This window comes from Antennarius striatus, chromosome 15, assembly GCF_040054535.1.
Source record: "Antennarius striatus isolate MH-2024 chromosome 15, ASM4005453v1, whole genome shotgun sequence".
NCBI classification, from domain to species: Eukaryota; Metazoa; Chordata; class Actinopteri; order Lophiiformes; family Antennariidae; genus Antennarius; species Antennarius striatus.
In genome coordinates this window covers 18,848,933-18,861,765 of record NC_090790.1, presented here as the reverse complement: position 1 = coordinate 18,861,765, position 12,833 = coordinate 18,848,933, and the positions used below count along the sequence as shown (strand labels likewise).

Genomic DNA, 12,833 nt, shown 5'->3' with positions numbered 1-12,833 from the left:
CAGCTTTGTGTCGCATCAGGACATTTCATCTACAGGAACTGCGCTATATGTTTCCACAGTGAACCCATTGTCTCACCGGGACGAGTCGGTTCACCTGTTCCTCCAGGTGAATGCAGTTAACCAGCTGATAAAACAGAAAGCAGCAGTTGGGCCCAGAGGGCAGCTTTGGCAGAACAACATAATCCTTATCTTTCGTGAGCGCTGTCCAGTTGGCCCGGGGTGAGAAAGAACGATAAATTACATGCATCGTCTAGACAGTGTGCAATGTTTTGTATTACCAACCTCTAAACTAAAAAAACACAAGTACAACACTTAGGAGGAACTGCAAAATCCTTGGTTTTTTGTCATTTTGTTTCCAGAAGGGATATTGGAACCTTTTGCATGAGTGGACAGCTTTGCAGATTAAAAAATCACTGCATGCAATGCAAATGAGAAGTTAATATGATCCATTATATAGATTTAGCAGCCCCAGAGCCAGTAGCTACATTTAGCACGCCGGATTAACAAGCTCCTGCTGGACATTCTGTATCATGAGTAAGCTAATCATAATCTGTTCATACAAGATGAAATTGTTTCATGCAAAAAATACTACAAGAAAAATGAAATAAATAAAATAACAGGGTCGTGATGCGTTGGCAACGTGTCCGGAGCGTCTGGTAGCTGCGAAAAGCTAAAGCACATGTGTTAAACTCAAAGCCCGGGGGCCAGATGTGGCCCGCCACATCATTTTATGTGGCCCTCGAAAACATTAAAGGCCAGTGTCTAAAAATGAATAGGTCAAATATGTGCTTAGACCATAAACTACATTTCCCACAACTCACAACAAACATAGTTTTTCTGTGGAACCGTAATGTTTGTAACTTGAATAAGTAATAAATGTTAATGTTAATCCTTAATGTTATTTAACATTAAGGATTAGTTACATTTATTTTCATTACATTGAGTTATATTTAGTTACATTAATAAGTTACATCTGGCCCTTTGAGGACAGCCCTTATGCTGATCAATCAATCAATCAATCAATCAATCAATCAATCAACAAACCAGCCACATCAATCAAATGTAGAAACAATCTGATTGGAGAAGGAGATGAAATGTCTCACACAGGAATTAGCCATCTTATAGTTTAATTCTTTATTTTGATTACTTACTACTTTAAGTGGAGTACAGAAACTGTCGCGTTACTAATTTAACTTTAATAAAACTATTAAACTCAGGAAAAAAATTGAATTAAAAAAATCACATGAAATCTACAGAAGGCGCGTGACAAACATTGAAATAAATCAACACTATTAAAATAAAAAAGAAATAAATCTCATTCATTTCCCTTTCAACGGCTCCACATTCCGGTCAGAGGACCTTAAACGTCACAGGGGCGGAGCTGCGTTCAGTGCCCCTCCCCCAGGCGCACGCGGCTGTAGTGTTGACAGCTGATCACCGCCCAGCCCGACCCGACGCTCCGCTCCCGTGTCGCCCGAACAAAAGCGGCTCGCCTCGCGACTCCCGCCGGTAAAAACGGCAGCCTTGAAGATGGTCGCCTCGGCAACCGCCGCGACTTCGTGGTCTTCCGTTCGGCTCGCGCTCACAAAGGATTAGCAGGAATTCCGCCCTCCGGTCCTTATTTAGCTAGGAGCTAGCCCGGATAGGCCCCGCCTTCTCTTCATTTGTCAACAAAGGGGTTTGACAAGCCGGCGGAAGCCCCGCCCCCGTGTTTCCTTAAAACGCGGCCGCGCGCCGAGCCGTGAGGAACCTCCTTCCCTCCGCGTCCCGTTCATGTGCTGCGTTCACTTCCTCCGTTAAAGCGGAGCTATCATGGCGGAGCGCGCACCGCAGCCCCCGGCCAAGCGGCTCTGCTGTCGACCGGGATACAACGCGACGTGTCGGCAAGGCCAACGGGCCGCCGGGGCGCCGTGTGGCGGCTCGGCTTCCGCCGAATCGAGCAAAAAGCAGAACCCGGAGTCTCTCCTGGACATTGCGGCGAGGAAAGTCGCGGAGAAGTGGCCGTTTCAGAGGGTGGAGGAGCGCTTCGAGCGGATCCCGGAGCCCGTCCAGAGGCGGATCGTTTACTGGTCCTTCCCCAGGAGCGAACGGGAGATTTGCATGTACTCGTCGTTCAACACCGGCGGGGAGGAGATAGGAAGTAGCGGGGAGAGCAACGATGAGACCCGGCTGCCGTTCCGGCGGGGCATCGCTCTGCTGGAGAGCGGCTGCGTGGATAACGTGCTGCAAGTGGGTGAGTGGGGAGATGCGACCGGTCACCGGGAACCGCAACCGGACCGGTTTGACGGGCACACATACCGGGTAATATAAATAGATGGGTCCGCCAACAAAGGGCGGAGGAGGGGGGCAAACAGAGGGGCAACAATGGGGCTTTAAATCCGTTCTGTGCGTGAATGGGAATGTGTGACTAGGGCATTTAAATCCTGTTTTGCTCGGGGCAGTTTCAGATGGAGGGTAGTTAAAGCCTGCAAATCCACTAATTGCTTTGAAAATCAAGATTAAATAGAATTTCCATGTTGGAAAAAACACAGTTTTCATTGAAAAACTTTTTTTCTTTTTTCATTGAAAGACATTATTCTGGCGTGAAGAAGGTTTTTCAACTCCCTTCCTGGGACTTGTATCGAAAGACACCTAAAATATGTATTTATTTATAGAATTACATGAGCTGAGAAGGAGCGATGAAGAGGTTTTACCTTCAAGGCATCACTAAAATAGAGCCTCAAATTCTAAGAGATCAAATAAAAGAGCTCTTTTTGCATCTAAAACCAATCTGTGGCTTCATCAGAGAGGAATTCCTGCGTTTCCAGATGAACTTCACCACAATTCTGTGAGAAACTTCTTTCTAAATCTGGTTTGGGGTTAGTTTAGGTTGACTTTTTAAGCTATTATAGCTCAAAAAAGTGATCAATCTCCCCAAAATAGCAAATGAATTGTGATATTGTGACAGAAAAAACGTTTTAGAAGCATTAAAGACACGTCTTTGTGATTCTTATTATTCCTCACACATTAAATGACAGTATAATATTCCGGCGCTGCTAAAAAGAGTCTGGCTTCTTTTTTTTTTTTTTAAATCAGTTTTAAATGATTACATAAAACCATTGAGTAATGAAGGAAGTGCTCGGCGTTGGTTCGGGTCTCGCTTGACACACATTGCAGCTGAATGAATAGTTCTGCATGGTTTTGCACACACACACCCACACACACACACATTGTGTGTCTGTCAGCTTAGTTTGATCAGCAGAAACATTGTGTGTGTGTGTGAGGTGGAAACGGTTGAATATGCAGATGACTGTGTTTGGACGCCTCTACACCGTGTTGTCACTGGGAGCACAATAAGCAATAATTACCCGGTTAATGTGTTCTCTTTCCAAATGCTCGGCGTTGCAGCAGCTCGGCGTGTTTGGAGATGTGAAACAGGAACAGAGTTGTCCTGAACTGACAGCTGCTTCTGCCCGACGCCGCCGAGCCGCTCTGACATTTGATTTTTACGCCATTTAGTTGTCATTTTCCTACGTTTCCTCGGCGCCCAGAGCACGGCCCCTCTTTTGAGATTTTAATTACCCAGCAGCACACATATCAAATGCCCAGCCTTCCCATTGTGAGTCTGGCACTTTGTTCCTATTTTCATGTTCATTTGTGTCTTTCAAGCCTTCCGTTGCCTCCGAGAGGAAGGCAAACAAAAGCGTCTTTTCACTCCCTTGTTAAGTAGAAAGCGATTTGGAAGGAGGGATCGCATCGAGCACCAGTCGACATCCAGTCGCTTCAGGTTTGTGTCTTTTTGAGGGGGAAACCAAAAGGAGGCCAATGGCTGCGATGGGAGACAGCTGACTTTAATTAAGAAGGAGAAGAAGAGGAGTTTACGGCCTTCATCGCAACGCCTTCGATTGTGTTGCGGCGTCTGTCACCTGTGAGTTCACCAGACTCGGGGACAGGAGCGCCGAGGGCTGTAATCCCATTACTCTGCTTGGGTAATTTGAATTGTAATGCAATCTGAACACTTGAGTTTCTGCATGACCTGTCTTGCCCCCCCCACCCCCTACTTTTAAATGGGCCTTGAGAAAGGCTGCAGGGAGTTCACACTCACAACACACTGGCCTCTGTCCTGCCAAAAACAAGAGGCACGCACATTCCCAGATATTGGGAAATGCTTCTGCAGGGATGAAATGGAATATGGGCTGCCGAGCCAGAGAGCTCCATCTGCATGCTTATAAAGGGGAATAACGGTAGCGCCTGCGTACACAGGGAGGGTTTCTTCCTTGGCTGATTGCACCCCAGCCGGGAATTTGCTGGAAAAATAGAGCCAAGAAGTGATAAATAAAAGATGCAATCTCCCCTTGTGTGGGCCGTACCGGAGGAGGGAGGCTTTCTCTGCAGCAGACCTTGAGGAAATGAATTGGCACACATTTGCTGTGGACCCTCGTCCTCCACAACAAACCCTCACTGTTAATCAGCGCAGAGATAAAGGAAGCCATTTTTCTTACACCAACAAACGCTGTAGCTCCGGTTCAAGACTTGAGGGCTACTTTACCCCCCCCCCCCCACCCTGGTTTAGTGGACGCCAAAGAAATAAGTGAAGTCTGCTTCAGGTGCACTCTGGGGTGTCGGGAGTTTCATGTCACACAGAAGACGTGTTGAAGTATTTTGACAAACCGGAAAAGAAGAAATGCCAGTTTGTTTTTTAACGCTTCTTGGGGGGGGTTGTCAGTTTTTGTTGTTGGTCAGACGGAGAAAATGACTAAATAATCCAGAGCTGCAACTCTGGAAACGCGTTTAGCATCAACCAATTAAAAAACACACAAATGCAAATGTTACGCTTGCGCCTGTTAAGGCAATGCACTTACACTAATTATTGTGCATAGCTGGTTATTTATTGTTGCCGTGCTAAACATCAGATTAATTGCCTGAAACATTTCATCAAGCTTCTGACTTAAAGTACAAAGTTCACCTTCCATGATTAATATATGAAATTAGATTAAAACCATCTGTGTGTGTATTTTTGTGTATGTGCAATCAGTTTAAAATTGCATGCGGCAAAATATTTTCAGTAAATAAAACATGAGGTCCGGTGAAGTGGAGGCGTGATGTTGAATGTAAAGAGGTGGGATTCGCATAAGCAGACGTGTTGCATAATTTCAAAATTTACCATTTGAAAAAGCGCTTAAGTTTTACAGTCTGTTGAAAACAAAGTTGAAAATTTACTTTAGATTTTCTTCAAATTTCTTGTGAAAATGAACCTGTCATGAACACCATTTAAATCATGCCACTTCACAAAGATGAAACCAAGAAGCACACGTCCGTTACCTTCACAGGAGATCTGATTATTCTGCAGAATATCTAAAAACATCTTTCAGTGTGGTTTCAGTTGTTTTTTGAAAAGTAGTTTCTGAGCAAACGTCCACAATCACAAGCCATGGATTCATCCTCTGAGGAACATGAAAATCTGCACCAAGTTTAGCATCAGTAGTTGCGGATTTGCAATTATTTCAATTTAGCGTGGCTAAAACCAACACTTCACGCTAAAGCAAAAGTTTCAATGTTGAAAGTCGTTTTAAAAGTCCAATTCTTTTCTTCCAGTTTTGTTTAAGACGCTAGAAAGCTCAGGTACTACGTTGATGACGTCATCTTCTTCCTTGCAGTCTGTGGTATAGTGGGAAAACACTATAATATGTTTCCCTGCGTTACTTAATGCTCCTTAAACACTGGAATATCATCTCCAGACTCTGAACGTTCCTTTCAAGACCGGGTCGGTGGAGTTTGGGGCGGACTCTGTCCTCATCCCATGACAGCTGGGCACCAGAAAGACCTGGTGGGATTTGGCTGCGTGCTGACGGCACCAAACGCAACCTCTGAATGCAGAAACAGCTCGGACTTCCCTCTTTAACGTGGCACGAAGAAAACTTCAGTCACACAAAAACCGGATGCTGCTGGAATCCACAGCAGTGACAACACGCCTTCGTTATGTCTGTCCATGAAGCAACAGGTCCGTGACAGACTTGAGTGCAGAGTCTCAAATTCTGCACTTTGGCGTACACAATTACGTAACGTTGGTGTCCTAACCATGAGCATTCAAGATGGAATGTCTCTGTAAACTTGAAATACTTCAAGCGTTTCCAAGAACTGTGTTTTACCTGGGGGCGTTTTGAGACAGTGCATAGCTTTGTCCTGTTACCAAGACCTCTTTTTGATGCATGACGTCTTAGTTTGTGCCATCTTTGGACTTTTGTTCCCAATAACCAGGGTTGTTTCTTACAAATAAAGATAAACCTCGGCTTACATCGTTAATTCGATTCAGAAGACTCAACGTAAGTCGAAAAATGACGTAACTTGAATTAGCTAGTCTCCAAGCTAAATTGAAGATGACCATTCCCAGCTCTGTACTTTATATGAATGCATTTTTAGTAATATTTGGTTAATATGAATCTATTTATATTTAACATATGACTGAAAAAACGTTGCCATCATGTCTTTAGCTCCTCTTCCCCATAGTGGGTCATGGGGGTTACTACGGGCTAATGTTATAAAATTATGTTTTTATTCTGATTTATTGTACAGTAAGGTAATGATATGTATTTTTAATGGTTTACTAGTGATTTTACGATTTCAATATTTGTGACAAAGTGGAGGAAAATGTCAACTTTATTTTTATTTTCCATGTATGTTTGTTTTTGAAAACCGACGAATTATCGAGAACAACTGAACTCCAAACGATCTTAGCTGAGATTTACCTGTAATTGTTCAGGAGAATCAGTCAAAAATGACAAATTATCGCAAAAACGTGCGCTGTATGTAAAAAAAATAAATAATAAAAAAATGTAGTGGATGGTTTCTCAAATTGGAACTAAAACTTTAAAGCTGATATTTCTGCTGGATCTTCTTAGCTATTCTCAAACTTGAACCAGGTAGCGTTGATAAAATACTGATTTTTTTTTTTTTTAAACCAACTTGTAATCGAGAACAACTTAAGCTGAGGTTTACCTGTATACTTATTATCGATTCTTTTAGACGTATTCCATCTTTATTTTTAGCTTTTGGTCCCAGGTCAATGATGTTCTGTCTGAAATACGTACCAGAAGTGGACTGGAAGCAACAAACTGACACTGATGTGTACATGACGCCTCGGGCCTCTCGTGTACACTGATTACCGCCGCCCAGCGCTCTCATCTGCAATTTTATGAAGAATCAATGAATCAGCACACATTTATTGAATGATTCAAAGCTGCACAGATGCACACACACAACACGCTCAGGCCCGTAGGTTGTTGATCAGCATTAATGGTGTATGCATAGCTCCTCAATATGCTTCTACTCTGCAGAATCAATTTTTATTGAAGCTACATTGGGTTCGTGCTTTGAAGCAAACGCTCGGCTGGATCTCGCTGAGACCAGCCATTGGCGAAACCTGCCATTTTGAAAAATGGTTTCACACTACAGCAGCAGTACTTTACTACAACTTTCAAATTAAGTGGCAGGAGATGTTAATGTTCTCCAACCAATGCGCTTTTCCTGCTGTCGCTGGTTGAAGACTTAAAGTGCTAGCCGGGAGTTTTGGAAGTCAGTTTTTTATTTTCCTTTTCACTTCAGTTCAAAACCAAAAATGCCTCCTTTTTTTATGCATCTCTTCAATTTTTATTCCTTCTACTGGCTGCTCTCATATCACCAGTTCTTATTCTGAGAATCTTTCAAATTCATGGCAAATTCAACAAAGCTAAGCCAGAATTAAAGACAGTCTTTGTTGGGGTCTACTTTCAGCTGCGGATTAACACGCATTTATTGCTGTTAGTGTCAGCAGGACAGCGTTTGTGGGATTACACCAAAGTAAACTACAGTGTGTGTCTTCATGGTAATGAATTCTATGGATCTATAAGGCGCAGACATTTAAGATATATCAGGGCAATATCTATTATTTATTGTTGTTTTAAAATTATTGATTATCACCGGCCTTATCTCTCAAGGTGTTGGTGGGTTAGTAGATAAAATGTGTTCATAATTTTTCCCTATAGCTGCCCTGGATAGGTTTAGCACTCTTTCCACATCCATCCACCCCTCCCTGATCTGTATTCCTCTGCTGCTCTCCTTTATCATTAACCTTCAACTGGAGGGAGAGGCGAGGCGGCGGCGCAGCGAGGCGGATGGAGGAGGGGAGTAACTAGTTTACCTCCATCTGCCCCGATTGGCTCGATAAATCTGGTTTTTGCTCCATCTCATTTACTTATTCAGGTTTACACCTCTGGTGATTGGTTAATTAATTGATTAGTGAATAATCGGGGTAGTTTTATTAGTATTAATAATTTTTCATGCAAAAACATCTAAAAATTCACATGTCTGACTGTCTCAAATGTGTTTTTTCTTTGTCAAATGTAGTGATAAGTTCAGCTTTACTTGACTTCACTTGAAAAATTACTCAACTAACTGTAGAAAAAGAAAAAGTTGGAAGTTATGGGTATCTGTTGATGGATAAATTGATTAATGGCTTCAGCTCTAGAACTGGATTATTGAAAGTGGAGTTGTGTCTTGGGAGTTTTTTTTAACCACACAGTCTCAGCAAGTCAAAGCCTGCTGCTGCTGTCGCCTCACGGGACCCTGGGCCTCGTGGGACCCTGGCCCTCACGGGACCCTGGGCCTCACAGGGTGGTCTCCAGAAAGAAGTGCCCTTCGGCCTTCTGCACCTCTACAAACAGACCGTTTTGGTTGATGACAGGTGAATCGCTTCAAGCATTTCAAACACACTGCTCGGTTTTCTGAGGCCAGTCGAGCCGCCTGTTGCCTGTCTTTCCTCGTCCGGTGAATAAACGGCTGGAGATGATTCCATTGGGGTTGGTTTGGGTTGCAGACCACATGAGTGGCCTCGTCTTTGTGGAGCAGGTGGCTCGGTGTAAATCAGAAGCTGCTTATGAGCAATCCTTGCCTTTTAATGGGAACTTAAAGGTGTCATCCATCAGAGGCTGTTACGTTAGCTTACAGCCGAAGCGAGCTTAATGAAGACTGATCGTCTTCCTCTGCGCTCCTCTTCTATCCTCCTCAGACTACAGAAGCATGGCGGCCGGATTCAAACTGAAATAAATAAATGAGCTCAGACTAGACTCGGTAGGATTTAAAAGAGCTGAACTTTCAGTTTGACATTTTGAAATGCTAGCAAGCTACTTTGAACTCAATACTTCCACATAAGAAACGGCAAACTTCTGGTTTTGTGACCCAGTTGTTCATTTACGGAGAGTCGTGTCAAGCTTTCATTTTGCAACAAGTAAACACCCGTTTAGACTCTGCAAATGTCTCACAAAAACTTCGTTGACCTTTTTCTTTTTTTTTTGCTATGCTGTTTCCTGATGCAAAACATGGCAAAGTGAAGTTTAACGTTGACCACATGAGCCTCATCCTGTATGTGATCCTGCTCCTCCCATGTCAGTATCTACACACCTGTGCTTGTAAAGCCAGAGACAGACATCGTTGTAGTGTTGACTTAACCAAATTTACCAAGAGCCCTCACTGTGTGTCACGCATGCACACCCCCTCGTTCACGAGTCACTTCCTACTCTCTGCTCTAGCTCACTGACTTGGGATCTCCATCTGCTTTCAGTTTATTTTTCTACCTCTTTGCACTCTCCACCTTTGGACTGACATCTGTGGCGCACTAGCGAATCTTGTTCTCCTGGTCCAACTGTAACTGGAGGCTTTACCCTAAGCTTCGGCACCGTTGCCTGACTCATGGATGTGTCACTGCTGTTGGACGAGTGCCTCCAAGCTTCAACAGAAAACGGCATGTTAAAATTTAGACAAGCAAAACCAGGTTTTGAGGCACTTCCTGATTCTAATTGATCATATAACCATTGTCAATACCAGCAGGCAAACGGTTGCACTGAACATGTCTGAGAAACTCTCTCAACATCCGCGTGACTTTAAGCTTGAAATGTGTAATTTTGTGCAACCCAGTGCTCAGTTCACTGTCAAAGCAAATGGATTTGAATTTTTAGAAGCTCAACTGTTTGAAAATGACCTAGAGGAAGAATTTTCAAAATACTTATTCATCTGTTACTTATTTTTCATTAGCAAGTGAAACAAATAGTAAGATTCATTTAAAGCTGAACCTACAATAATTTTGGTTCTGTTGTTGGCTGTTTCTCGGTTGGCCAGTTGGGTTGCTTTGTATGGTGATAGTTTGGAATGTGGGGACAATCAAATGTGCTGTTTTTTTATCCTCTGCCAAGGATTTGATGTTTTTGTCCATCGTTTTTGATTGGTTTATTTTATTTGTTTGTTTGCCAGCAGAATGACCAAAAAAAAACCCGAAACATCAATGTAATTCCACAAAACTTGGCAGGAGATGTTTTTAAGTCCAGAATAGATTCCATTTAAACGTTTTTCACGACTTCCCCACCACCTATATTATACCTCTCATTCCTGTAGGAACACGTTGACGGGACAATGTGGAGGACCATTGTTCTGCCACCTGTGAGCCGACAGTTGAAGTTGTGACGGTGCCAGTTCAACGTATGGCGTGAGCCAATGAGGCAGTACAACAGGACTGGGGTGTGTTCAATGAGTGCGACCCAAAACGAGGACAGCTTGCAGCAGCTAGCTCAGAGATTTCCTTTTAAATATCCTTGAACATCTTTTCTTTATTGGTTTTCTACTAGTGTTTGACGATAACACCATCGTCACCCCTCCATCAGGGCCACAGGAGACTTTCTACTCTTTTCATGAACTTAATTTCCTCCACAAGGCGCAAAACAAGCGCAAAATCAGAGGCTCTTTAAATAATCAACAGGTGATTTGATGTAAGAACACATAATTGAGTGTGATTCAGCTGACTTTGAAAAACCAGTGCAGTCACTCTACGTGGCCCACATGCACCTTCACACACCTCAGGGATGACACAAGCTACCACAAGCCCTGCGAACCCATCTGGTATGCTTCGGGACAAACGGGGTATGCTTGGCATGCACATACATGTTGACTCATTGTTTTCATCCGTTAAAGGTGAGTAATGTCAGCACACGTGATGAAAACGGGACGAAACTGGTGCATAGACTGGGTTGCTCTGCAAGGAGGAGCATCGAGAGCAACGGGTTGCTTTGAAGGGACTTTAAACCTGCGTTTCCACGCCTGTTGGTGACGAAACGCAAGCAGGAAGTCGACTCCAGCTGGTGAATGAGATGCATGGAGGAGCAGGCGGATCGGAGGAGGGTAGTTTTTCTACCGGGACTTGTTTGCACAGAGCTATTCTTTCCCCAAAGATGTAGAGCAAACCGTGTTTTTTCATTTGGGTGGAAGAGAAAGGAGATTCAGGGCGTGAAATTCTGGATGGATGCGTTACGGCGCGACCTGCATCCTGTTTTGACAACGAGGGGGCCCCTCCTCTGCCGTGACGTTGGAGGAAAGTCTTCCTCCCCTTCGTGGATACGCCGTTATTGCGTTATGCCGGCAGTTAAACGGCTGCAGTCAGACGACTGCAGACAAAGACGATCCCTGATAAGGTTGTCAGGCTAGTTGTTCAACACAAAAGGCGAATCCTCAGGTAGATTCACACCTTCGATTTGTGATTTTTAACAAGTCTGAAAGTGTTGTGAGGGTAACAAGACCTTCAGCTTGAACCGGACTTCCAGTACGCTGGATCGTGAATCAAAAAGAGGATATTAGTCAGCTGTAACACCTCTTAGACATATAAATTAGAGCTATGCAGTATATTTTCTACCTTAGTCCACCTGAATCTGTAGTCTTTTTGTGGATGTGGGCTAGAGAGACCTCTGGTTTCGCTTTAATAATGAAATGAGTCAGCAGTTAGCGTGCGTTTCTCAGAATGGTAAATAAATACATCTCTTTCCATAAGTCATGACCCAGTTACTCGAGGTAACCCACAGAACTTGTGAGCAGTTTCATGGTGAAACTATTTGAATTCACTCATGGACCAGAGGCTGGCAACAAAACAGGATGTAAACATTGATTGGTTCCCTTTTAGCTTGGCTATCTTGGTTATCTTTGTTTGGTCGCCTCTCATCTGTCAGGGAAGGTTGTGTCTGTGGTTTTTGAGGACCAATCAGAGGGAAAATCTGTGTTATTCTGAGAAAGAACAGAGACTGTAATCTCAGGAGATCCTGAGTGCTGACCATCCACGAACAGCTGGAGTTCCACCACCAAAATCCCATGGAAGCAGAAGCAGCGTTCAGGTTCTTCACTTAGAGACCTGATGTTTCCCAACATCATTTTTTTCCCACAGAGCTCAAGTCCTCCCATCGGCCTTTTGTTGGCCTGCTTCTCTCATTTGTTGCCTGTTCCCATGCCTGTTTTTTTTTTTGCTTCAGCTTTTTTCTTGAACTTTTTGGTTGTTTATGTCCATATTTCAGTAGCTGTGAATAAAAACGTGATGCGAGTTATTTGGAGAGTTGAGCATTTGTTGGACCGTTTTAGCTTGACATAGTCTCCAATAAATCAGTTATCTAAAGGAATGTTTCCTGCATTTTGAGTAATATTAGCTGTTCAGCTAAGTTTGATGCCACTATCATGAAGTTGTGGGTGATTATCTTAGCTGGATATGAAGATCCGGACCGTCTGAGGAGGTGATTGGAAGTCCTAGCTGGGTGTTCCCATGACTTCGAAATGATGAAGCGATTGTTTATGCTTTGTGTCCATCCATATATTTTCCTCTACTTGTCCATAGTTGGTTCTTTGTGGTAGACGGTTAATCAGAATATTCCAGATGTCCCATCCCAGCAGCACATTCCAATTCAAACTGGGAATCCAGAAGCATTCCCAAGCTAGATGAGGAAAGGAGTTTCCGTAGTAAATTCTGGGTCTATGTGGCGTCCTTCCTCTGAACTTCGTCTTGGCGAACAAGTTTC

General features: G+C 43.5%; 1 protein-coding gene across 1 annotated transcript in view; it reads left to right on the top strand.

The window, feature by feature from the left end:
- The first annotated feature begins 1,230 nt into the window (after nt 1–1,230).
- LOC137608534 (zinc finger SWIM domain-containing protein 6-like) overlaps nt 1,231–12,833 on the top strand; it is a 32,428-nt gene continuing 20,825 nt past the window's right edge. Inside the window, exon 1 of the mRNA XM_068334983.1 lies at nt 1,231–2,233. Within this exon, the coding sequence (XP_068191084.1) occupies nt 1,813–2,233 (421 nt within the window). The 5' untranslated portion in view covers nt 1,231–1,812. The remainder of the gene's footprint in view (nt 2,234–12,833) is intronic.